This window comes from Asterias rubens, chromosome 15 (assembly GCF_902459465.1).
Source record: "Asterias rubens chromosome 15, eAstRub1.3, whole genome shotgun sequence".
In the NCBI taxonomy this organism is placed as follows: domain Eukaryota; kingdom Metazoa; phylum Echinodermata; class Asteroidea; order Forcipulatida; family Asteriidae; genus Asterias; species Asterias rubens.
Window position 1 is genome coordinate 7,074,673 of NC_047076.1, and position 27,394 is coordinate 7,102,066.

General features: G+C 38.4%; 3 protein-coding genes across 3 annotated transcripts in view; 2 read left to right on the forward strand and 1 right to left on the reverse strand.

Moving 5' to 3' along the window:
- Positions 1 to 27,394, reverse strand: part of LOC117299884 (elongator complex protein 2-like) — a 45,202-nt gene that overhangs the window by 13,440 nt on the left and 4,368 nt on the right. The window contains exons 3-5 of the mRNA XM_033783472.1: positions 2,747 to 2,993; positions 1,035 to 1,169; positions 238 to 399 (exon numbers count right to left, since the gene is read on the reverse strand). Coding sequence (XP_033639363.1) covers positions 238 to 399; positions 1,035 to 1,169; positions 2,747 to 2,936 — 487 coding nt within the window. The 5' untranslated portion in view covers positions 2,937 to 2,993. The remainder of the gene's footprint in view (positions 1 to 237; positions 400 to 1,034; positions 1,170 to 2,746; positions 2,994 to 27,394) is intronic.
- LOC117299885 (branched-chain-amino-acid aminotransferase-like protein 1) lies at positions 4,634 to 9,640 on the forward strand. The gene is made up of 2 exons (XM_033783473.1): positions 4,634 to 4,708; positions 8,608 to 9,640. The coding sequence occupies exon 2, from the start codon at positions 8,610 to 8,612 to the stop codon at positions 9,522 to 9,524; it is 915 nt and encodes a 304-aa protein (XP_033639364.1). The 5' UTR covers positions 4,634 to 4,708; positions 8,608 to 8,609; the 3' UTR covers positions 9,525 to 9,640.
- LOC117299886 (branched-chain-amino-acid aminotransferase-like protein 1) lies at positions 14,521 to 16,772 on the forward strand. Its single transcript, XM_033783474.1, is given in 3 exon segments — positions 14,521 to 14,562; positions 15,678 to 15,860; positions 15,863 to 16,772. Coding segments are annotated over 2 exon segments (897 nt in total). The 5' UTR covers positions 14,521 to 14,562; positions 15,678 to 15,688; the 3' UTR covers positions 16,588 to 16,772.

Here is a 27,394-nt window from a genome sequence, read left to right on the forward strand (position 1 = left end):
CCTTTTTGGTTCTGAAATCAAATTCATGGAAAATTATTTTTTTCTCTAAAACAACGTTACTTCAGAGGGAGCAGTTTCTCACAATGTTTTGTACTATCAACAGCTCCCCATTACTCGTTACCAAGTAAGGTTTTATACTAATAATTCTTTTGAGTAATTACCAATAGTGTCTACTGCCTTTAAGGAGGGGAGGGAATTTAATGAAAGTGGCTCTTCACTGGTTCCCTTCCCACTCACCTTCCCATGATGGACAGAGTGTATTTCCCTTCAGCTTCAATTCCCCGGTATCCTCCTCCAGGACCTTGCCCGTCTCCAGCTCTTGGTTTACGCCGGCGACGACCCTCCACAGACGAATGAAACAATCCTGAGAGCAACTGGCAACAAGGAGATCTCCGTTGTCTACAAAGACGCGAGGAAAAAAATGGAAGAGAAATACATGTAGACATCTTTAAAGGCACTGGGGTCAATTTCACAAAGAGTTAGAACTAGTCCTAACTTTAGACTAGTTCTTGTAGATATACAAACCCCACAAGGCTTCATGTAGTCCTAAGTTAGGATGAGTTACTTGTCCTAACTCAAGGCCAGTTTATGAAATCAACCCCTGGACACTTGTCAAAGACAAGTATTCTCACTTTGTGTATCCCCCACAAAAAATTAAAACATAACAAATCTCTGAAGCTTTGGGCTCTTGATGAAAGAAAAAAGACCCTTGTTGCACAAATGTGTTTGCTTTCGGACGCCTGAGAAAGGCTTCAGACTTGTAGTCTTTCTCAAACTCAAATATTTGAGTGAGAAATTACCTATTTTTCAAAAGGTATGTTACTTCAGAGGGAGTAGTTTCTCACAATGTTTTTCAAGTTATATCAAGAACCCCTTCTTTTAACTCACTATCTCTTACTATTAGGGGTGATTTTGGTCACATGGGGGGGGGGGGGGGGTCACTCTAACTTCTGGGGGTTGTCCTACTACATGTGTCTCCCTTAGGGGAGGGGCTACTTTGAATCCCTTCTTTTAACTCTCTCTTTCTCTCTTACCATCAGCAGTGATTTGTACAGCTCGGATCCAATCTTCATGCCCAGTCAGGGACAAGCTCCTCACAAACTTGCCGCCGTCTGCTTCTACGTAGAAGTGAAGCTTGGTGTCATCTCCACCAAGTGCCAACAATGGAACTATAATAATAATAATAAATAATAATAATAACAAAATAGTTGCTGGCAGTGTAATCACTTTATATAATCCACCATATACATAAGACTGACAAACCTGTGGAAGTTTGAGATCGATCGGCCATTTTGGTCACACAAAAAATAGTGGGAAAAACGATAATAAATTTAGCAAGACATTGATTTGAAAAAAATAATAATAATAAAATGCTCACTGAGTGATAAACTCCAAACGGGAACATAGTTAAGTAGGATTTGAAACTTTGCATGGTGGAAATACGTTATATAAAGGTTTGCGGTAACACCATGTAATGACTATCTCTAATGAGCTGGGGTGGTTCTGAAAAGAACCGTTGGAACATAGTTACATGTATATTTATTTCTCATCAAATGTGACATTTCAGACAGAAACGTTTCAAGGGATGTTTTCCCTAATTCACAAGGCTGGACAAACACTAAAGGTTAGAGATTCTCCTAACTGATTTGGGCTATCAACCAAGATGAACTACCACCAGGGTCATGTTGCCACCTACTCCTGGAGCTGAAACAGGGTTACCCCCTCCACAGCCCGTAAGGATGAAGGCATGGGTATCATCCAGAAGCGAAAAGACTTGCTGGAAGAGTAGAATGGGCGTACAAGAGCTACATTTTTTTTTGTAGTAATGAACAAATATAAGAAATAATACATTGTTGGCTTAGCTCCACATTGTTTTTATAAAAGGAAAAGTAAAACAACAAAAAAGGGATTATAGGACAACACCTGGGAAAAGCCCACAAAATCACTCTACTAAGAATGTCTGCACTACTTCCCAAATGAAGTGCTGGTTTGCTCACAGAAGTGTCCCATCTCTGCTGCAGACAACACCAGAGCTTGGGTTCAATGAATTAAGACCAGCAGCAGCAGCAGCAGCAGCAGCAGCAGCAGCAGCAGCAGCAGCAGCAGCAGCTGAATTAAGACCAGCAGCAGCAGCAGCAGCAGCAGCAGCAGCAGCAGCAGCAGCAGCAGCAGCAACAGCAGCAGCAGCAGCAGCAACAGCAACAGCAACAGCAACAGCAACAGCAACAACAACAACAACAACAACAATAACAATAACAATAACAATAACAATAACAATAACAATAATAATAATAATAATAATAATAATAATAATAATAATAATAATAATAATAATAATATCGAAGTCTTATATAGCGCACGTATCTACCAAACAAGGTACTCAAGGCGCTGAGTATAAACGAACTTTCAGAAAAATAGGTTATTGCAGTAATGAATTCTGGGAGGTGCTACGGCGCATTAAGCAGCCACAGCCAGGAACACCGGGGCGAACCCCTTCTCTTTTCGATAAGTGCACTGGGTTCTTTTACATGCATTACACAACCAAGGAACCAACGGCTTTACGTCCCATCCAAAGGACGAAGCAAAGGTTTCTTGCTTAACGACACAAGTGTCACGGCTGGGGATTCGAACCCACACTCTGCTGATCAGAAACACCAGAGTTTGAATTTGGTGCTCTTTAACCACTCGGCCATGACTGTAAAAAACATCATTGTCTAATTTTGGTCTGAGAACTGACTCATCGTACCTCGTCGCTGGAGTACAAACAAAGCCAGGTCCAGGGCGAATCCATTCCCAAATAAGAGACACTGCAGGCAGGTGAAGTCTCCGCCCGTTTCCTCCCGCTGCCATATTCTGACAGAAGAGTCTACAGAGGCGCTGGCAATCAGGGTCCTCGATGTCGGGGACAGTCCGCCGTCTCTGTCTGGGAGGTACATGGCTTCAACGACTGTGACGGCAGCGGTATGGCCGACGAGCTTGGCATGTTGCTGATACTGTGTTTAAAAGAAAAGGATTTCAACCCAGATGTCAATCGATCAATCAATCAATCAATCAATCAATCAATCAATCAATCAATTAATCAATCAATAAAAAGTCATTTATAGAGCGCCAAAATCAAAAGTCTACTCTAAGGTGCTGAGGCACTGTTGAATGGTTAGTAAGCCTGCTGAAACAGGTCAGTTTTAAAGGCAGTGGACTCTATTGGTAAGTACTCAACATTATTTTTAGCATAAAACCTTACTTCGTAACGAGTAATGGGGAGAGGTTGATTGTATACAAATATTGACTGCTTCGAGTGATCCCCGGAGCGTTCTATTTTCCCGAGGCGAAAGAACGCTCCGGGGATCATCGAGGGAGTCATAGTTTTAACCATTGCACGAGTAAAAACAGTCAATATTTGTTTTATAACACCCCAAACATTTCTAAATACTGTACTATTAAGTTACAGACCTGAATGCTACAATCCACGGACGACGCGAATAGAAATTGCGAACACTTTTACTGTGCTGCATGTAGTGTCATGTAATCCGAAATGGTTACAAACTATTAATTTATCATCCTCGTACACGCAACAGACGTCTGGGTACTGCACGCCGTGTGATAGTCTTCGGACTAGCATACGGCAGACAGATGCACTATCACACGGCCGTCGTCTAGTAAAACTAAGACATATCATGTGACGCTCTCTAAACCAATGAAAAGGCAGAATAATGGTCAGAAACGGCTCCCTCTGAAGTAACATAGTTTTTGAGAAAGAAGTAATTTTCCACGAATTTGATTTCGTGACCTCAGAATTACAACCAATTGAGCTCAAATTTTCACAGGTTTGTTATTTCATGCATGTGTTGAGATACACCAAGTGAGGAGACTGGTCTTCGACAATTAGCAATAGTGTCCAGTGTCTTTAAAGGGTCTGGGTACTTTTGGTATGACACAAAACACAATGTCCACAGATTTACATTAAACTCACAGAGTTTGAAATAATGATGGTAGAAAGCTTCCCTTAAAATATGAGGTGATGTAGTTTTTGAGAATTTAGTTAAACAAGTAACGATAATAATTTTCGTCTCAGTAAGGCACCAATTATTTTGGCATATATTGTAAAAGATAATTTCGTGACATTGTTAACAAGCTTTTACTGTATAACATGTAAAAAGAAAAAATCAAAAAATTGCTAAGCAGTTAACTGACAGACATCTAATTAATAATAATAATTTATTCATTTATTTAGCGCAAATTCCAATATAATTTGTTTCAAATGCACTGAACAATAAAATATTAAGAAAATACAAGAAAATACACTTTAAAACAAATCCATACACGCTATTACACACATTAAAATGAATCAAATCAATATCAAGTAATAAATAAACACCCCTGATTGACGCCCATGAAAATGACAAAGATCTACTTGAATGTCAAATAAAAAAAATAATGAATGTTTTTGATTCGTGCAATAATAAGAATTTTTTCATTCGTTGAAAGATGGAATGTTCCATTCAACTCGGCTCCGCCTCATTGAATGGAACATTCCATTTTTCAAGGAATGAAAACATTCGCACCATCGCACTCATAAATATTTAACATTTATATATCGTTAGCCCCATCAAAAAACTTTCATACATCAATAGCTTCGTTGAGCATTACATCTCATACATCATAAGCTGCTGGTACGTACGGCCATCCAAGACTGTGTGAGTGTTGTCAGGTATGTACACAAGCTCTACATACTCAAGTTTCTTCTGTACTGTTTGGAGGTCTTGGGCAATCAGTTAAAGACGCTGGACACTATTGGTAATTGACAAAGACCAGTCTTCTCACTTTAGTGTATCTCAACATATGCATAAAACAACAAACCTGTGAAAATTTGAGCTCAATTAGTCATCGAAGTTGAGTGATAATAATGAAAGAAAAAACACCCTTGTCACACGAAGTTGTGTGCTTTCAGATTCTTGATTTCGAGACCTCAAAAACTAATCCCGAGGTCCCAAAAATCAAGTTCGAGGAAAATTACTCTCGAAAACTATGTTACTTCAGAAGGAGCCGTTTCTCACAATGTTTTATACTATCAACCTCTCCCCATTACTCGTCACCAAGAAAGGTTTTATGCTAATAACTATTTGGAGTAATTACCAATAGTGTCCACTGCCTTTAAAGAAACGTTACAGAAATGGTAAGAAACAAAATCACAGATAAAAATTACACAGCCTAATGATGATGATAGTAGTAGAAAACATCCCTTGATGGTTGTATGGCTTCTGACTGGCACCCCCGAACAAAGATATTGACAAAATAGGGACACAGCCAATATAGGGCTAGATAGCTCAGTTGGTAGAGCGCCGGCACGTTAATCCGGAAGTCGTTGGTTCGAATCCCACTCTAGTCAATTCTTTGTTCAACCCCAAAAATCATCTGAAATATTTCTGTCTGAAATGTCATATTTGATGAGAAATAACTTATCTAGTTTCACATTTGGAGTTTATCGCTCATTGAGCATTTTATTCTTCTTCTGAATCCTTTTTTTTGCATTGATGTCATGGAAAATGTGTAATTGTTTTTCGCTGTTTTCTCTGGCCCAATTGGCTGATCACTCTCAAACTTCTCCAGATTTGTCAGTTAATGTATGTGACGGAGTACATTAATTGCTTACACTGCCAACAAATGTTTTGTAGCCAAACCAATTCTGTAATGTTCCTTTAAATAAAATAAATTTTTGGGGTTGAACAAAGAATCGACTAGAGTGGGATTCGAATCATCGACCTCCGGATTAACGTGCCTTTGTTCGGGGTGCCAGTCAGAAGCCATAAAAAACATTAACAAAATGTAATAAAATATATCAGTTTGTGGAAGAAAATGTCAACTGTTCAACAGCTATTTTAAATGACACATTAGTCTGGAGGTCGTTGGTTCAAATCCAGCTCTAGTAAACTTTTATCTCATTTAATCTCCTAATTTTGGCCAATGTTTCTCTGTAACTCTGTGGCAAGTTTTCTTTGGGCGCAGCTCATTACTTACATGGTTTCCTAGATACGGCTCCCTCTGAAGTAACATAGTTTTTGAGAAAACGTAATTTTCCACGAATTTGATTTTGAGACCTCAGAATTAGATTTTGAGGTCTCGAAATCAAGCATCTGAAAGCACACAACTTCGTGTGACAAGGGTGTATTTGTATTTTTCATTAATATCTCCCAACTTCAACGACCAATTGAGTTCAAATTTCACAGGTTTGTTGTTTTATGCATATGTCGAGATACACCAAGTGAGAAGACTGGTCTTTGACCTTTGGTAATTTTACCAAAGGTGTCCAGTGTCTTTATGGGTTTTGATATCTCTTGTAGATCCAAGTTTTTGGAATATTCCTACTCATTGTGAATGAAGATGAACAGTAATATAATTTATTTGTAGAAGTTTCAGCTTCACCAGTTGTCAAGTTTTTGAACATAACAGAGTAATATTTTCAGGAGATTTGCATAAATACGTTGTACATGCTAAAATAATTTTCTCCTGAGACAAAAATTACTTTTGCAGCATTGCTTTACTCATTTCTCAAAAGTACAACACCTAAGCAAGTAGTATTTTAAAGGTAGTGGACACTATTGGTAATTGTCAAAGACTAGCCTTCACAGTTGGTGTATCTCAACATATGCATAAAATAACTAACCTGTGAAAACTTGAGCTCAATCGGTCATCAAACTTGCGAGATAATAATGAAAGAAAAAACACCCTTGTCACTCGAAGTTGTGTGTTTAGATGGTTGATTTCGAGACCTCAAGTTCTAAATCTGAGGTCTCAAAATCAAATTCGTAGAAAATTACTTCTTTCTCGAAAACTATGGTACTTCAGAAGGAGCCGCTTCTCACAATGTTTTATACCATCAACCTCTCCCCATTACTCGTCACCAAGAAAGGTTTTATGAAAATAAATTATTTTGATCAATTATCAATAGTGTCCACTGCCTGTAAGGGAGGACCAGTATTCTCACCCAGTGTATATCAATACATGCTTTAAATAACAAATTTGTGAAAATTGAAGTTGCAAGAGAAAAAACAAAAACGTCCTTGTTGCACGAATTTGTGTGCTTTCAGATGCCTAAAAACAGCTTCAGGCCTGAAGTCTTTTAATATTTGAGTGAGAAATTGCCTCTTTCTAAAAAAAACTATGTTAGTACTTCAGAGGGAGCTGTTCCCACAGCCTACCATCAACAGCTCTACATTGCTCATACCAAGTATATTGATATGCTAACAATTGTGACATGTTCCGACCTACTGCCGGCTTATGTATTGTTTTCATCAAGATTTTTATTAGTTTTATTATTAGCTGTTCCGACCTACCGTCGGAACAGGTATTGTTTTTGTCGAGATTTTGATTATTTTTATTAGCTGTTCCGACCTACAGTCGGAACAGGTATTGTTTTTCAGGGTAATTTACTTGTTCAGTTATAGTCTCCTTGGCATTGCAGATTGGTCTTTGGTAGCTGTGAGCCCATGTTGACCTTTACTTACGGCTCAACCGGGAAGTGTGACCTTGTATCAAGAGCTATCATGACTTTTGTGAAACCTTTTTTCAGTTATGGATTCCTTGGGCAATGAAGCACATAATCCAAGCAAAACAATACGGAACAGCTTCGTGTTTGTTCACAAACACTTAATGTCTAGTTATCATTATTATTTGTTTCTCCCCAAATCCCCAAAGCATTTGTACACCTTTTTTTTTTACACTTGGCAAATTGCCAAATGTGAAGGAATCAAATATTATATCACCTTGAACCTGAGTATATTAAGTTGTAAAATTTTTTAATTTGGTTAACTTTCTTAATAAATTAACGATGTGCGCTTCATTTGCATATTCAATTAGTTAGTCTTTGCAGCACCACGTCTCAACAAGTAAAAAGTAGATTTTCAAACCTTTCTTCAGTTAGACTCCTTAAGCATTGGAGATTAACCTTGGGTTACCATGACCCCAAGTTTACCTTTACTTCCGGGTCAACTGGAAGTGGGACCCGTCTCAAAAAGTACACAACGATTTTCAAACTTTTTTTCATTTTATAGACTCCATGGGCATTGGAGATTAGCCTTAGGTAACCGGAAGTTGGCAATCTACATAACTGATTTTCAATTTCTTTTCAGTTATAGACCCTTTGATTATTGAATATTGAACTTGAGCTGCCTCGAGCCTATGTTGGCTTTCACTTCCGGGTCAACCGGAAGTGGGACTCCATATCTAAAGAGCTACATGTACACCCTGATTTTAAATTCCTTTGCAATTTTAAACCCTTTATGCATTGAGGTTACAGTGACCCCATGTTGACCTTTTTTTCCGGAATAAGGCTCCTACAGCATGTGGTTCTACTTTGATGAGGATGAAAGTTAGGGTGATTTTCAGGGTCAGGTTTAAAATGAGTTTGGGAACCAGTATCAGAATGAAGATTGGGCTAAGGATTTGTATAGGCACACTTAAAGACAAACACGGGGCATTTCAAAATTGAGGGTCTTCTATCTCAATGGCAGGCTCACCATAAAGCTCTAGAGTGTTAAATCAAAACAAAACAACACGGAGCAGCTTTGAGTTTGTTCACAAACAGGTTTTGTTTTTTTGTTTTTTTTACAGCTATGTCCAACATGAGCGATCAGACTCGGGTTCTCCTATGGACCGTACCACGGACCTGCTCCTCAATACTTCTCAAGAGCTTGAGCAACATTCCCGATTCTCAGATGATCTTTGAGCTCTTTAGTACAGCGTACAACTTTGGTCCGGACAAACTCAGGCCAACATTCAACAACGTGGTTTATAACTACGAAGGCATTAAGCTAGATGGAAACGGCTTATTGCAATTACCAGGGTCAGGGTTCATGAGTTCAATCTGCACATTTGAGTGGGTCAAGCGACAACTTGAGGCGGATTATCAGGGTAAAAAGGTCATCATTGCTAAGGAGATGGCCCCTTGGCTTAATGGGAGGTACGAGCTCATTCCAAAGGGCTACCGGCACGTGTTCTTGATAAGGAGTCCTTATAAGGTCTTCCCATCCTGGAAGAAACAGAAAAAAACCTTCTTGGAATGCATGGGTGGGAAGCTCAAACCTGAGGATCCTGTGCTTGACCCGTTACCCCAGAACACTCACCCTGGACTGGTTTACAAGGAAATCACTGATCTGTTGCAACACATCAAGGAAAACAACTTTGATACAGATCCAATCATCATAGACTCTGATGATCTGCTTCAAAATCCCAAAGAGATACTGTCAGCTGTTTGCTCAAGGGTAGGAATACCTTACAGTGACTCTCTTCTCTCCTGGGAAGCTGGAGTAAGTGTCGCAGATCAATGGATGACCAGCTGTGAAATGAAGCGTATGTTTAACCTGGAAAAATTCTTCCTGCCTTTCAAAAACACAACATGTTTCAAAAAGTCGGTGGTTCCTAATAACGAAACTCCTGACTTTGCAACCTTTCAACCTGATGTGCAGCGCTGTCTCGAGTATAGCATGCCTTACTACGTGAAACTGTTTGAACAACGGCTCAAATGTTAAACCATAAAAAAGCGTCATCACTTCAAGAGCCAGCTTCACATATTCAAAGGCAGTGGACACTGTTGGTAATAACTCAAAATAACTATTAGAAACCTTACTTAATAACTAGCAATGGGGAGAGGTTGATGGTACAAAAAATTGTGAGAAACGGCTCCCTCTGAAGTAACATAGTTTTTGATAAAGAAGAAATTTTCAACGAATTTGATTTTGAGACCTTAGATTTAGAATTTGAGGCATCTGAAAGCACAAAACCTCTCTAACATTATTATCTCGCAACTTCGATGACCAATTGATCTAAAATTTTCACAGGTTTGTTATTTTATGCAAATATGTTGAGATACACCAAGTGTAAAGACTGGTCTTTGACAATTACAATAGTGTCCAGTGTCTTTAAAGGCGCTGAATAATTGTAAGCATAAAAAAACTTACATGGTATCAAGCAATGGAGAGCTTGTTGATTGTGAAAAACAGCTCCCTGACTGAAGTAACAGAGGTTTGAGAAAGAGGTGATTTCTCAATCTAATAATAGAAGACTTTTTTTTTTTATGTTGGCGCGCAAAGTTACGGAGGTGCGAAAACGCAATATATTGGTAAAATTTTAACTTTGACCTCTATTATCTCTCTGCGCCAACGAGATCCCACGCACTTTGCACTTAAATGTTTTAGGGATGCAAGCTCTTTCATTTGAACTTGCTTATAGGCGCGCTGAGTTATGAGGCGTTGAAAATGGCACGAGGGCACTGTTCGTCAAAGGTTCAGGTGCGCGTAACATGATGCGCCAACGAGATCCCATTTTTTTTTTTTTTACTTTTGTTATAAGCCCAACTGGAGGTTTCAAAAAATGTTTTACTTTTGTTGGGATGACCTTGGCGCACATTTTTGTGTTTACAGGGAATGTACTATTCGTTTCTCGAGGGCTTTTAGGCCGAAACTTTGATAACTGGTAACTCCAAAACCGAAAGCGTCAGCAAACTAAAACTTTGGATTTATTCGTTTGGTATGATGATGTATCACTCTAATTTTTTTGAAGAAGATCTGAGAACCCATGAATCACCACTTGGTACACTCTTACAGGCAGGGACTCTTAATGCGCCGTAGCACCTTGTAAACCCTTATAAGGTGCTAAATAATTGGGTCTCAGAATTCATCACTGCAATAACCAATCTTTCTGAAAGTTTGTGTATACTCAGCGCCTTGAGTACCTTGTTTGGTAGATACGTGCGCTATATAAGACTTTGATATTATATTTTTTTGCAAAGTTAGTTTGCCTTTAGAATTCTTGACTCAAAAGTCTCTTTAAAGGAACGTTACAGAATTGGTAAGAAACAACGATCGTGAATATCACAGATTTACATAAAACCTACATGGTCTTATGATGACGATAGTAGAAAACATCTCTTGAAATATTTCTGTCTGAAATTTCATATTTGATGAGAAACAAGTCTAATTTCGCGTCTGGAGTTTATCGCTCAGGGAGCGTTTTATTCATTTTTGTTTTGGCATCAATGCAATGCAAAATTTGTAATCGGTTTTTCACTATTCTCTCTGTTTTACTATAGTTCACACATATTCAGTTACCTGAACATGATTTGGAGCAAAGAAAAAGAAGACTGTGAAATACAATGCACATGATAAGTCCATGCAATAATAATTGTACTGTATTGTACACTCACTTTTAGTCATTATATATCAGTACTGTTTTGAGTGAATCTGTAACCTGCTTTAAGGGCACAAGACAGTATTGGTAACTACTCAAAATAATGTTCAGCCTAAAAACTTACTTTGGTATTGAGCAATGGAGAGCTTTTGATAGTCTAAAATATTGCAACGTATTTTCTCACTCAAATATCAAAGTACTCTACATTGTAGGTCTGCAAAGCATTTTTAGGCATCTGAAAGCACACAACGTTGCGCAAAAAAGGCTGGTTTTTTTTTTCTCTTCAATATTCTCTGGCAACTTCAATGACCACTTGAGTCAAAATTTTCAGATTTGTTATTTTATGCATGATTATGTTGGAATACACCAAGTGAGAGTACTGGTCTCTGACAATATTACCAAAGGAAAGACTGGGCTTTATTGGGTTTAATTGGTTATACGACAATTTTGATATTGAATATTAAATTAAATAGTCTTCAATATTTGCAGAACAACTTCTTTCAATACTTAGAAGAAAGTCAAGCTATTTTTTATTTTGCTCTTAAAACAGGTGATTAATTTATTTATTTATTTGTCATTGGCTTTAAGGTTCTCTTACTGGTAATTATTTTGCACTAATAAACGTACCTTTGGTTTTTCTTGTTTAAACCGACAATGTGAGTGATTGCCTTCTTCTTCTCTTCTTGTCTCAACTCAAATTGATTCTTAATTTAGTTAAGATTTGCTCAAGGAACTTCCCCAAGGATTTAAAGCCATTGGACACTTTCGGAACAGAAAAAAAAAAACTCACAGATTTACAAATAACTAACAGGGATTATAGAAGGTAATGGTGAAAGACTTCTCTTGAAATATTATTCCATGAAATGTTTTACTTTTTGAGAAAACATTAAAACAATTATCAATTCTCGATATTTAGAATAACAGATTTGTTTTAAATACATGTCATGACACGGCGAAACATGCAGAAACAAGGGTGGGTTTTTCCCGTTATTTTCTCCCGACTTCGATGACCGATTGAGCCTAAATTTTCACAGGTTTGTTATTTTATATGAAAGCTATGATACACGAAGTGTGGGCCTTTGGTAAATACTGTTTACCGAAAGTGTCCAATGAAATTAAACAATTAGGAAAACAACAGTATACAAAAAAGAGTATTGAAATTGTATTACTGTGCTTCGATCACGACTAACGGTACATGTAGACTGCATGCAGTTGGGGGAGATTTTAGCGTTGTGTACAACAATAGCGAAAACACAGCTGATAGTAACATAACATAACAATTAAAATTTATAAGGCGCTATTCCATCAAGATTGTAGCGCACTAGAAAGAAATTAACAAGGAAAGAGGTGAGTCTTTAGGACTTCCCTATAATGACAGTAGGGAGACTGACGATGACTAGCGCAAGTTAGTCGAAACATTCAGACCATTTGAAGAACCGACTGCGGTAGTGCAGTTATATGATCCTATAAGCTAAAGCAGTAGTCTTTTTTCTATACCTTCCGCCCGGGTAGTAGTTAAAAAGCATGACAGTTCTTTTCAGAACTGAGAAGTCTTCCAAACATCCGCTAAATCTACTCCGTGGTAGTAGAATAAAGAAAGACACACAGAGTTGAACTCAATTGGGTTGAACCATAAGTTATAAACCGACTTTAGTACTGTGTCTGAATGACCTCATTGAAAGCTTTTTTAACCTTGAACTGTGTTTGCTTGGGGGAACAATTAAGCGAAAGATGAAAGGCCAATTCCATCCAGTGCATGGTGCATGATCCAAGATGGCTGACCAGCTGACCCTTAACCTTTCACTAAAATAAAACACCACCAGTAGAACCTGTCGGAGCTACTCAAATCTAGGGACTAAAATCTGGGAGTGTATAAAAAAAATCATGGTTGACCTACCTCACACTACAAAAGTTGACTTTTTTTTTTTTTTTTTATTACCTCAAAGCCATTTCTTTTCCCAATACCCTGAACTATGACCTCTACTGTTCCACTGGAGCCCTACATGTAGCTCTATGCACTGACAAGCATCAAGGACCCCGTGTAAAAAGAAGTGTTTGAGGTATGTACTTTTTAACTTCTCTCTCTCTCTCTGTATTTATTCTGCACCATTCTTGTCCCAGTCCCTCCATGTATTTGGGCCACTTCTCCAGTGTTTTTTCTTGTATTGTTTACACTTTGCAATTGTTTGAAACTGTTTTTCATTCAGGAGAAGTAACTATAAAAAGTAAACTTGCAGGTACAACCATGTCACACTGGAGTGTTTTTATACCAGCACATTCCCATGCCCTCCCAACCAGACCTTGAATTTAATGCTCTTGGCAGTGGATGACATCCTTACAATTGTTTGATATCCTTAGTGCAGTAGGTTCCAACCGGGTGCTTTCGTTTTATCAATGTTTCATTGAGCAATTTTTATAATACTAAATACCCTTTTCTGATGTATAGAATAGTATCATGTTCAACAATCTCTCTTTGATTTGTATACGATAAGCCAGTAGGTTAGGAAACAAAGGCCCCCCAGGCCACAGTTATTAGGTTAACTTTTTTTCCCTGGATTGTGTTGCTGGCTGTATTGTATTTCTTGTGTCATTTTCATTTTGTTCTTGCGCTTCCTAACTGTTTCCACAAAAAGAAAAATTTTGCTCCTCCCGCCAATTTTGTAATGATTGGAGAAAACCGTGTTCTAAGTTAAAAACTATTTTCGAAATCATTGTTTCGGATATTTTCCCAAGGATTAAAGCAGAGATCCTAAACCATGCAAATATGCTGGTATTTTAACCACAGTGCGTTGTATATATAGATAGATAGATACGGTAGATAGATAGATAGATAGATAAAACTTTATAATCCCTCGCTGAGGAAAACTAAAATGGCCTTAACAAAGAATTGTATGCAAACACAATACAGACAATCAGTAATGTTGTATACGTGTAATACAACTTTTAAAATTACAATTCAAAAACCCTACATAAAACAGCACAAAGGCAATTGCTCTTTGAACCATTTGATAGCCAACTGTAACAAATGAGCTGCCATATTGCTGTGTTCTAATCCTTAGATTAGTAGCGGCCGGGGTCAGAAAGAATTGCACATTAGAGATGTTATACAGTGCCTCTGCAGACTCATGTTGAAGGCCAATTACTTTACTCGCTTGCTTGATTTTTCTTTTCTAGCTTAAACCTATCTTTGGACCTCATTTTTCCGAAAACATCAGCAAGACAAAAAGGTGAGAACACTCTGTAAAATAGACTGGTAGAACAATTGCATGATCGTTTTGTTTCGAGATGAAGTAAGTTGAGCTTGCGCAGAGAAAAACAACGTTGTTGCAATTTACCTATCTTTGGACCTCATATTTCCGAAAACATCAGCAAGACAAAAAGGTGAGAACACTCTGTAAAATAGACTGGTAGAACAATTGCATGATCGTTTTGTCGAGATGAAGTAAGTTGAGCTTGCGCAGAGAAAAACAACGTTGTTGCAATTTACTATATTTTGATTTGGCACAAGCTTCAAAATTTAGTTGGTTGTCTTGGGGTGTAGTGGTTTCAGCAACGAACTCGAGCTCTGGTGTGGGTTCGAATCCCGGCCATGACACTTGTGTCCTTGAGCAAGACACTTTTAAACCATTATTGCTTCTTCATTCAGAGTACAAAGTCGTTTTTGGCTCAGTGCCAACGCTATGTAATACAATGTAAAAGTGTGTAAGTCTGTCTGTTCCTTTAATAGTACTTGAAACTTGGGGAAACCTTTGATGTCACTAAAAACATTCAAAATGTGTAAAATTTGCCAAAATGTGTGATTTTTCTAAAAGAATTTCCTCTTCATGAGAACAGTGATGATACTCAACAAATCTGTACCGCATAATGCTTTCTAGGAGTTTAGATTTCAAGCGGTGGACACTATTGGTAATTGCTCAAAATAATTATTAGCATAAAACCTCACTTGGTAACGAGTAGGATGGGGAGAAATTGATAGTATAAAACATTGTGAGAAACGGCTCCCTCTGAAGTGTCGTAGTTTTCGAGAAAGAAGTAGTTTTCCCATATTTGATTTCGAGACCTCAGATTTAGAATTTGAGGTCTCGAAATCAAGCATCTGAAAGCACATAACTTTGTGTGACAAGGGTGCTTTTTTCTTTCATAGTTATCGCGCAACTCCAACGACCAATCCGAGCTCAAATTTTCACAGGTTTGTTATTTTATGCATATGCTGAGACACACCAAGTGAGAAGACTGGTCTTTGACAATTACCAATAGTGTCCAGTGTCTTTAACCATTGACACTTTTATAGACCAAAGCACCCACTCCAAAGGTGACTTACACAAATGAAATTGCAATTATATGAGAATAAGTTATATTTTTTACAAAGCTTCCCAGGGACATGTACATGTGCTTATTGGTTTTTTTGTAAAAACAAATTTCCAGACAACATTTGAAAACTAGAATATGCTGAACACCCCCCAATATGTTCCTGATTCATTTTCTTTTGGTAACAGTGTTATCCAAGATGTCCGATCAAACTAGAGTTCTACTTTGGGCCTTACCACGGACCTGTTCCTCAATTCTACTTAAGAGCTTGAGCAGCATCCCTGATTCTCAGATGATCTATGAATTTTACAGTACGGCTAACTTCTATGGCCCAGAAAGAGTCAGACCTGCCCCGCCTGAGCCCACTATGAAGGCATTGAGCTGGATGGCAATGGGTTATTGAAAGGACCAGGGTCAGGGTTCAAGAGTTCAATCTTCACATTTGAGTGGGTCAAGCGACAACTTGAGGCAGACTACCAGGGTAAAAACGTCATCATTGCTAAGGAGATGGCTCAGTGGTTATACGGGAGGTACGAGCTCATTCCAAAGGGCTATCGACACGTGTTCTTGATCAGGAGTCCTTATAAGGTCTTCCCATCCTGGAAGAAAATGAGGACAGAATTGTTAAGGTCCAGCGGCATCAAGATCTCGCCTGAGGACCCTGTACTTGATCAGATACCCAAGGAAGTCAGCCACCCTGGAGAGGCTTACAAGGAAATCACTGATCTGTGGCTTCACATCAAGGAAAACAACTTGGATACAGATCCCATCATCATAGACTCTGATGATCTGCTTCAAAATCCCAAAGAGATACTGTCAGCTGTTTGTTCAAGGGTAGGAATACCTTACAGTGACTCTCTTCTCTCCTGGGAAGCTGGAGTAACGGTCGTAGGTCAATGGATGGTAAGCAGTGCTTTTAAGAACTTGATGGAAAACACAGATTTCTACCAAAAGACTTTCAGGAACAGCACATGCTTCAAAAAGCCAGTTCCTGAAAAAGAAATCCCTGATTTAGCAACCTTTTCTCCTGATGTGCAGCGCTGTATTTACAACAGTATGTCTTACTACTTGAAACTGTTTGAACAGCGGCTCAAGTAGTAGGCCATTAAAAGCATCATCACTTCACAAAGGTCTGTAAAGACATTACCCCTGTACTACAATGAACTAATAACTTCTTGTTTTGAATCATTTCCTCTCTTTTTCTCTTAGCTTTTTACTTTTGGTTTAAAGGCAGTGGACACTATCGGTAATTGTCAAAGACTAGCCCTCACAGTTGGTGTATCTCAACATATGCATAAAACAACAAACCTGTGAAAATTTGAGCTCAATCGGTCATCGAACTTGCGAGATAATAATGAAAGAAAAAAACACCCTTGTCACACGAAGTTGTGTGCGGTTAGATGGTTGATTTCGAGACCTCAAGTTCTAAATCTGAGGTCTCAAAATAAAATTCGTGGAAAATTACTTCTTTCTCGAAAACTATGGCACTTCAGAGGGAGCCGTTTCTCACAATGTTTTATACCATCAACCTCTCCCCATTACTCGTCACCAAGAAAAGTTTTGTGCTAATAATTATTTTGAGTTATTACCAATAGTGTCCAAGTGCCTTTAATGAATTTAAACTTTTTGTTCAACAAAGGTTTCAGTATCCTTAAAGGCGCTGGGTACCCTCTTTTTTTGTCAAAGACCAGTATTCTCATTCTCACTTGGTGTGTATCCCACCAAAATGCATAAAACAACAAATCTGTGAAAATTTTGACTCAATCGGTCTTCTAAGTTGAAGAGAATAATGAAAGAAAAAACACCCTTGTTGCACAAACTTGTGTGCTTTCGGATGCTTAACAAAATGATTCAGGCCTGAAGTATTTTATTATTTGATTAAGAAATTACCTATGTCTCAAAACGTTGTACTTCAGAAAAGAGGGAGCTGTTGATCACAATGTCTAATATGCCTACATGTACTATCAACAGCTCTCCATTGCTCGTTACCCAGTAAATTTTATGCTAACAATTTGTTTGCGTAATTACCAGTGGTGTCCTGTGGCTTTGAAGAATAAACGTATCCAATAAGAATCAATACAAGTTGAATCTAGAGTTGAGTTTTTTAAATCGAATGAATGATGTTTAAATGCTTTGCCTCCAGTCGCGCTATAACGGGTTCTTTGTTTTTAACAATATTTTCATTATTTTAATAAGGGAATCAATGTGTGGTGAAGAGGTTTTTCAACTAGTGGTTTAATCCCAACGAGGCCTGGTTCTTGATAATTTTACCATGACGAAGTCGAGGTAAATTATCAAGAACCAGGCCTCGGCGGGTTTAAACCACAAGTTGAAAACCGATTCAATACACTTTGATTCCCATTCATAAATGCCTTTTCGGTCAAAAACATCAACACATTTTGGTGACGCGCTCTCCACTAATAGGAATAGCGAAACTGTCTGAGGTATTTATGTTGGTGTGTCGTGGCCGAGTGGATAAGAGCACCGAACTCAAGCTCTGATGCTTCTGTTCAGCAGAGTGTGGGTTCGAATCCAGGTCGTGACACTTGTGTCCCTGAGCAAGACACTTAACTATAATTGCTTCTCTCCACCCAGGGGTAAATGGGTACCTGTGAGGGCAGAGATGGTTCTTGTGATTGGTTTAGCCATGTAGCGCATATAATTGTCACACAGGCTAATACTTCTCAGGGAGCTGAGATGGAAACCGTGTATTATTATTATTACTATTATTATTATTATGTCTTTTTAAGCACAAAATTCAAGGTAATTTCTATTTATAAAATACATATAAATAGTAAACCATATCATATATAAATACCATATCAATCAGTCAAAAACTTCACGTGTTACCAGCACATTCCCATGCCCTTCCCCTCATACCTTGAATGTGATAATCTTTCACTCGGCCATGACATTCTTTCATAGCTTGTGTTCTTGTACAAGAGTGAAACTGTTTTTCATTCAGGCATGTCAGGAGAAGTAACTATAAAAAGTAAACTTGCAGGTACAACCATGTCACACTGGAGTGTTTTTATACCAGCACATTCCCATGCCCTCCCAACCAGACCTTGAATTTAATACTCTTGGCAGTGGATGACATCCTTACAAAATGTGAAGGAGGTAACTTTGTTTTAGCTCCAGTACAAACTGGTTGGGACCAACTTGGTCCCTGAAGTTTGAATACGCATTCAAATAAGATCGGGCATACAACTCCAGTTTCATGCACTAGACTATGGCAATCCTAATCCTAATAATAATAGTGGCTTCTTAGACAGCGCTCAGGTCCGTCACGCAGTGACGCTCATGGCGCTTCAACATTATTACCCCTGGTCACTGGGCCTTAAATCATTCCTTAAACCATCTCAGCTCCCTGGGGAGTATACAGCCTGTGTTGCCAAATATGTAGCGCACTAAGCTAATCAATCACAAGAACCAACTCTGCCCTCACAGGTACCCATTTACCCCTGGGTGGAGAGAAGCAATTATAGTGAAATGTCTTGCTCAAGGACACAAGTGTCACGACCGGGATTCGAACCCACACTCCGCTGTACAGAATCACCAGAGCTTGAATTCGTTGCTCTTATCCGCTCGGCCACGACACCCCATCCCTTGACCAGCTCACATCATACATGTACTGGCACCACTGGTACACCAAGCACTTTCAAGGTGATGAAACGTCTTGGTCAAGCCTCCCCTTCACAGAAAGACTTCAAGCCCTGAACTTATACAAACTAGAACAAAGACGACTGAGAGGTGACCTTATGGAAACCTTTCAGCTGGTCAAGGGATTGGAAATGTCGATTGCAAGAAATTCTTGAATACATCTAGAAATACCAGTAAGGTGTACAAGCCTACTTTCAACAAAAACATTGGGTGCGGAAGGAACTTCTTTACACAGAGAATCATTAATGATTGGAACAGTCTCCCACACCAAATAGTAAATGCCAAGACAGTGTCAACGTTAAAGAAAGAGCTTGATGCCTATTGGAAGGAAACTATGATAGGATATGGGGTCCAAAAGGCGTTTCTCCAATCAATCATAAGTAAGTAAGTAAGCAGTAGATTTGTTTCTTAGATCATTACTGTCTGCAACTCAGAATTCTAACTTCCACATACATATATTTTCAAGACACGCATACTCAGGGTTTTGCCTCAATTTTTTGCAGTGAATAAGCAACAGGACCACTTAGCTTGCCATTTCATTGGTCCGTCAGGTTTGTCAAAACTCCTTTTTCATACATGTATGAGTGGGCGTGTTTCAAGACTGTCCAAGCTAGCCACACCACGTGGGAGTGTATTTTGACTGGTCCTCGGGTGTTTTAACCAAGCATTTGCCCGGGAAAAAATTCCCATTAAATCCCATTGAGTCACATTGATATTTTTTGAATGAGATTCAATGGGTTCAATGGGATCCCCTGTGGATCCCATTGAATATGTCCCAAATTCCACATTGAATGTGTCCCAAATTCCCATCCAAAACCCATTAATCCCATGCAATTTTTCAATGGGATCCCATCAAATCCCATTGATTCAGGATCTCCCAGCAGTTGATGCAGCAAAGAAGAGAAGCCTGAAAGATGTTATGAGCAAGGCGTTTCAAGAAGGCAAGAAACCAAGCTTCCGTAATGGCCAACTTTACATCAATGGCCAAAAATATATACTCCCAAGTCATAAATTCCCCAGTCGGACTTATCAAACCTACTTCTGTTGTAACCAACCGGTGGTCTTCAAACGTTAATTTTCAACCATTGGTAGCAGTGCTGTTCTTTTTAGACAGGTGTCAATAAGAAATTGTAGTGTCTATGTATTTCCCGTTGCCCTCTCTTATGTTCAACTTTTGCATTCATAATTTAGTATCTGTGTTTGTAAACTGTTTTGTACCTCGTTATTTCTTGTATCGTGTTTTTCTTGTCGGTCAGCATTTTTATGAGTTTATTTTTCTTGTGCACACAAATGATCTAAAGGGAAATAGATTATTGTAATGTATCGAAGAAGAAAATGATGATAACATTCCATTTTATTTATCTGATAATACTCAATATTATTCCATAGAGCAATTTCCAAAGCCGGCTGATGATGGCTGTATTTCCTTACTGCATGTTAAAATTAGAAGTGTCAAAAAAATATAGATAAACTTAAAATTGTTTTAAATTCAATCAACCATAATTTTTCTTTTATTGCACTTTCTGAAACCTGGCTTAAATCATCCCCCCACAGTTACTTTTTTTGCCTGGGTATGAGCTCATCGTGAACAACAGACAAGGCACAAAGGCTGGAGGTGGAGTTGCCCTCTATATTTCTAATAAACTAAATATTACTGTTAGGGAAGATTTGTATATTTCAGATGACTCTCTTGAGTCATTATTTGTTGTATTTGTTGTATTCCGAATGCAAAAAACGTTATTGCAGGTGTTGTGTATATAGCACCGTCAGCTGTTCACCATGAGTTCATGACCTCTTTTCAGATGATATGCTCTCGTGTTGACTATAATAATAAATTTTGCATAATTTCAGGTGATTTTAACATAAATTTGCTAAACCCAACCAATCCTAGCTCCAAGTCCTTTATCAATTTATTTATTTTCTACTCCTTCCTTCCTCAAATCCACATGCCCACACGTATTACTGATAATTCTTCTACACTTATTGATAATGTTTTATCAAACATTCTTCCCTCCTCTAAATCCGGTATTTTAATTTCTGATATCTCAGATCATTTGCCAATTTTTATGTTTGTACAGTCTCCCAATTCAAGTGCTCCTCATAATCACAATTGATCTTTTTCTCAAAATTTATCTAATGTGAACCTGAAAAAGTTTATTGATGACTTACACTCTTTCGACTGGACTAATGTTCTTAGTTGTAATAACCCTGATACTGCTTATAATAATTTTCTGGATAGTTTTGTTTTTTTGTATGATCAAAATACTCTTTTATAGTTAGACAAAACAACAATACCAAAGCTAAACATAACTCAACTACTCCCTGGGTTACACATTCCCTTCTCAAATCCCTCAAGAAAAAGAGTAAATTTTTTCGTCAATTCTTGTCAAACCCTACAACCTCACGAAAATGCAAGTATATATGCAAAATGTGTATATATGCCCGTACCATTAAGTTTCTAAATAAGTTTCATATTTTAACAAATCAACAGTTCGGTTTCTGTAGTAAACATTCTACTATTCATGCTCTCCTTGATTTTATTGATAAAGTTTCTAATGCCATCGATGACTCCAAACATACTCTAGGGGTGTTCCTTGACCTTTCAAAAGCTTTTGATACAATAGACCATCAAATACTATTGTATAAGCTTTCCAACTATGGTATCCGAGGAATTCCCCTGGAGTGGTTTAGGAGTTATCTCACAGATTAAAGTTTTATTTCGAGCATCAAAGAAAAACTCATTTATCTACGGCAAATAGTGATCCGGTCCGCTAGGCCTCATTGTCTCCTTGTTTTTGGAGACGCACGGTCTGGACCTATCATGATGCGTGTTTTAAAGGTTCTATCAATTTGAAGAACCAATCACAACCGGCGTAGTTCGATAACGCTTCGGTAAGCATTGTTACAGTTCACTCTCTGTCTCGGCAACGGATAGAGAAGGTCAAAATATTTTTCTCCCGATTTTCTCTTACCAGAAATTTTTCGAATTGTACGATCGCGATTCAAAAACTACATAAATATTCGACAGTAAGCCTAAGTTACTTTAATAGCACGGTAAATTATGGGCAGAAAACGGGCTCAGAAGCGAAATGAGGGACCGCAATCGACAAACTCACGAACACTCACTGATGGGCAAGGCCATGGACGACAGAAAAGGGCACAAACCCGTGCAACTCGACGTTTGGCTGCTAATCAAGTTACGGTGCGCAACCTACGCACCCACGAACACCAGGTGACGGCAGATATCCACCCAGAACCACGGGCACAACCAGGGCGAGACCATCCGTGGGTTGAACCGGTAACGGGTCAACGACGGCAACCAGGGCCGTCACCAGGGACACAGCCCGTTCCCTTAGGGATACCAGGAACCAATGGCCCATCAATCAATAACAATAGTATCATGAGTGGTAACAATGCAACCCAAAATCACAATAGTATAGGTGGTAACGATGCAACCCAAAATCACACTAGTATAAGTGGTAACAATGCAACCCAAGTATGGGCGTTCAATAGTAACAATTACTTGCCGATTGTCACTGAACCAGTAGTGATCAATAACACAGACACTTTTTGGATCCCTGTTCACAAGCTGCTCCAGCAACAACAGTTAGGTTTTACACCCCTGGTATCAGCATTTAGCCCACTTGGAACAAGTATACATCAAAGCGGAAAGCCATGATTATCAAAGGAGATACGTACATGTAGTAGTACCGTAGTTTTGGTGACAAAAGGGACCCCTACTTGCAACATAAAGACACCCAAAGCATAGCTTTATCGGTAAACCAGGAGGGTCAAATTGTGTGGGAAAGTAATAAACCAAAGCAATTCGTAACATCCATCAATGCATGGACATTATTATTATTATTATTATTATTAGTTATTCAGCCATTTCAACAATACATGACAATACAAAAAATACTTCCAGATGGGCTAGGAGAAACAAAAGCAAAATAATTACTGTGGTCCAAAGACCTGCCTCCCCACATCTTGGTGTAATACAAGTAATAAGACAAGTAATAAAATAGTTGAAACATAAAAATAAAATAAAATATAAAGCATGGACTGCGAGATGAGAACCAGTTTTAGGAGGGTAAAATTGGAGAAGGTTTGCACAGTGTGAAAACAAATTAATAACAAACAAAAACAGAAAAATTCCTAAAAACATAAATAATGTAAAAGGATATCCAAGTAGAATGCAAATTAAATTTAAGTGACCAAATCTATTAAGAGAAAAGGAAAAATCCGTCAAAATTATGTAAATAAATAATTTTATTAGTAAAAGCCCCTTTTAGTCTATACATCCATATATTTGATGAAGGAACACCCTAGCCGAACACAAGATTAACTCGAATACATGCATCTGATTAGAACTGCCGCCTCGCGGTATGGGGGTGTCGGTTGGCGGTCATATGACCAACAATTTAGGGCAAGAACGCAAGAAAGTCCACAACGTTCTTGGGCGATGGTAGATAGTGAACCTTGGGCACTATACATGAACCCATCACCATTTACCGGCAGTAACTACACTACTGGAATACGACCACGTGGATTTAGTAAAGACGCATAATTTTGAGATTAGACAATATTAGTGGCAGTAGCAATAATACATAAGCAATCATCTAAGAGTCCATACATAATGAAACTTTTGATAATTTTTATACTGCAATGCAAAAAATCAAATGTGGCGTTTTTGTGCTAAACACATTCCTAAAAAATTTAATAAAGGTGATGCTTTGTCCCGGTACCAGATGGAGCGTTTCCGACAAATTGCACCAGACGCAGCAGGAATAGGCACCCTCGTACCACAATTCCTGTAGACCATCTGAACAAGGAAGCCCATCGCTTATTTAAGTCTGCATTAGCACCAGCAACATGGAAATCATACGCAAGCAGTCTAGAATCCTTCATAACATTTAGGCATTTATATAATTTGGGATCAGCGTGGCCAACTTCAGTGCAAGACTTATTATTATATATTTCAAACATGTCATTATCAGGGTACTCATCAGCGACAATAACGGCGCACATGTCTGCTATAGCATTCGCACACAAAGCCAATGGATGGAAAAACCCATCAGATAGTTTTATCATTAAGAAGATTATTGAGGGATGCAGGCGAGATAACCCAAATAAGGATATTAGGCACCCTATCACGTATAATATACTTTTAGCAATTGACAAGAGTGCTGGTATCCCTATGTAAATCACACTACGAACACATGTTATGGAGAGCAGCATTTACAAATGGCATTTTTCGGTTTTTTACGGGTAGGGGAATTCACATGCAGCAGCAAGAAAGCTGAGTCTGATAGAGTCCTATCTCAACAGGATGTGTCAATCAAAACCGAACACACAACATTCATGCAGTTACGGATCAGATACTCAAAAACCGATCAGAGAGGCGTAACCTCCTATTTAAGAATAGAAAGTGCACGTGATCTAGATGTCTGCCCGGTGAAAGCCATGTCAGATTTCCTACAAATTAGGCCAAATCATCATGGACCGCTATTGGTTCACTTTAATGGGGAACCATTGACATCATATCAATGTAATCACATACTGAAACAAGGAATTGTTTTGATAGGTTTACCTCCAGAAAGGTATAGCTCACATAGCTTCAGAATTGGAGCAGCCACAATAGCTTCTCAGAACGGGTTCTCAGAAGAAGAAATTAAGGAAATGGGACGATGGAAGACGTCCTCCGCGTCTCAAATTTACGTGAGACCAAACCGGATGTTGTAATTCAGAAATAACTAATAACCACGACATCAAATCCCGTAGGACAATGAAAGGGCCTTTATCAATCAATTAATTTGTCCTTCAGTATAACACTTTCATCAAATAAAAAGGACCTATTGGATTGACTAGCTAATTGTGTGCAAAACAAACAAACCAACATGTGCTAAATACAGCATCAAAAAGTATGTGCTTGTTGCTGCCGTGTTTCTTTCTCTTATTAATTTCAGAATCAATGACATCGTGGATAATGGGCGATTCGATCGTAGCCAGTGCGGAAAAGAATGGAGACCAACTACCTGGGGGAGGTCGCACTATCGGGTCCAGTCTGTCAGGGGTAAGGCGTGCTGAACTGAACGGTCGGTTACGGAGGCTGATGCACAGAAACCAGGCTCGACGACACTTGTTATCCACATAGAGACCAATAACATCCTCAAGAGTCCCACATGGGAGATAGATAAACGGGTAAAAGAAAATATTAAGGGTATCCGCCAGCTTTTGCTCACACTAGTCAGATATTGTGATCAGAGTAGCATATGCATATGAAATTAAGAAATGTTTGTACCTGCGTTACGCAGTAAAGCATGTAAACAAAGTATAGACGTTTGACACGTTTTTTGTTTTAACAAGATGATATTTATTTTTAGTAAACCACGCAAAAGGCGTTAACAAATGTGGACATCAGCATGTATGTGTTCCAGGCGGCTTATTAAGCCGTGGCCGAGGGTTTTTCCAGAGTTTTGCACTTTTCAAGTTTTTATCTCTGGTTTTTTAATCCCGGACCGTAGTTTGTCATCTGTATCGGGAAAAGCGATACAGCAAAAGGCAAAATACTCTGCTTGAGTTTCTGGCAGTTTTAGAGCGTTTAAGTGAAGTACAAGTACATGCATTGTGTTTATGGCTGTGATAAGGATGAACAGGGGCAGGGCTAGTAGCTACGAGAAATATAAATAAGATAGCTCACAAGTTTTGTAGAGAAGAAATAACATCAAACGTTCATATTATCAACCACTCAAGAGTCCTTAATAGAACAAATCTAAGAGTAGAAGATAAGCCCATATACAAATGGGACGGCACTCATCCTTTTAATATTTTATACGTTGCTGTACAAAAGGATTGCAAATTTCAGTTTTTCATATAATTCATGACGAATATACCATTCAATTCAATTCAAGTCAATCAGAATTTGGCTACCACGTAATCCGACTAACGCTATCACAAGCATTAATATTCTTCACATTCAGAAGAGAATATTGTAATAAGGATATAAGGATAGTTACAATAATAATCATCATAATAATAAGATAAAGAATTAAATATGAATTAAACCCCAGTTATTTGTAACAAAAAGGGGAGGGGGGATTTAGCAAGTTGCTAGCATTGCATGACAAGCAACTTGTTTGGTGGTTTGTAAAATATGAACTAAATTATGATAAAATATAAATAATTAGATGGAATTCATAGTTTATTTCAGGTAGACTCATGTGAGAAATGCTTTGGCAGACGCTCGGAGCAGGTGATGTATTATGTGTACATGTGTACTTATAACAAGAGACAAGAATTAAGGTGTCAGCCATTAAATCTCATGTGCATGCTTGTTTTTATTGCCAGGTCCCTTTGGCTTCACCGGTAATAGACACCACGTGGTGGAGTCAGTGCTTTGGAGTAGACACTTCCAAACCCGTTTATTGGGATGCAATGTGTATTGTAAGTCCGCGGCAAACTTATTTGAATTGAATAATTCTTAGACTCCTGGTAGACATCAGGAAGTTCCTCAAGTATTATCACTGGAGGTAAAGAATTGTGTGTAGTGGCATTTTGTCCACTTTGTTGTAAACCTTTTGAGTTGGCTGACTCCTTTCAATGTTGAAATGTTTTCTGTTGAACAAAAGAGTAAAATTGAGAGAAATAAATGTTGACCCTGTCCGTGCTAGACAGCGAACAACAAATACCTTGTCACTGTGTCATGAGTCTTTCATTATTTGTCCGGGATAAAGGCCACAATATGTTTCCGTCAATGACATAAATTCCAAGTCTGATTTCCTTACATATGGTGTACCCCAAGGATCAATCCTAGGGCCTTTGTTATTTATCCTTTACATTAATGATTTCACAAATTGCTCTAGTGTGCTCTCATTTATACTATTTGCGGATGACTCAAATTTATTCTTTTCCCATAGTAAACCTGACTATCTTGTAAATACTGTTAACAATGAGCTTAAACTAGTTGCCTCCTGGTTTACGGTCAATAAATTGTCCCTTAATATCGCTAAAACTAACTACATGTTGTTCAGTAACTCAGTCAGAGGCCTACCAAGTCCTGTAAAGATTAACGATATTATCATTACCAAAACTGATTGTTGTAAGTTTTTGGGACTTTTTGTTGACCATGGACTAACATGGAATAGTCACGTTGATTACATTTGTAAAATTATTGCTAGAAATATTGGAGTGATCAATAGGATCAAGCATTTTATGCCTGAACTGGTACTACAATCTCTTTATA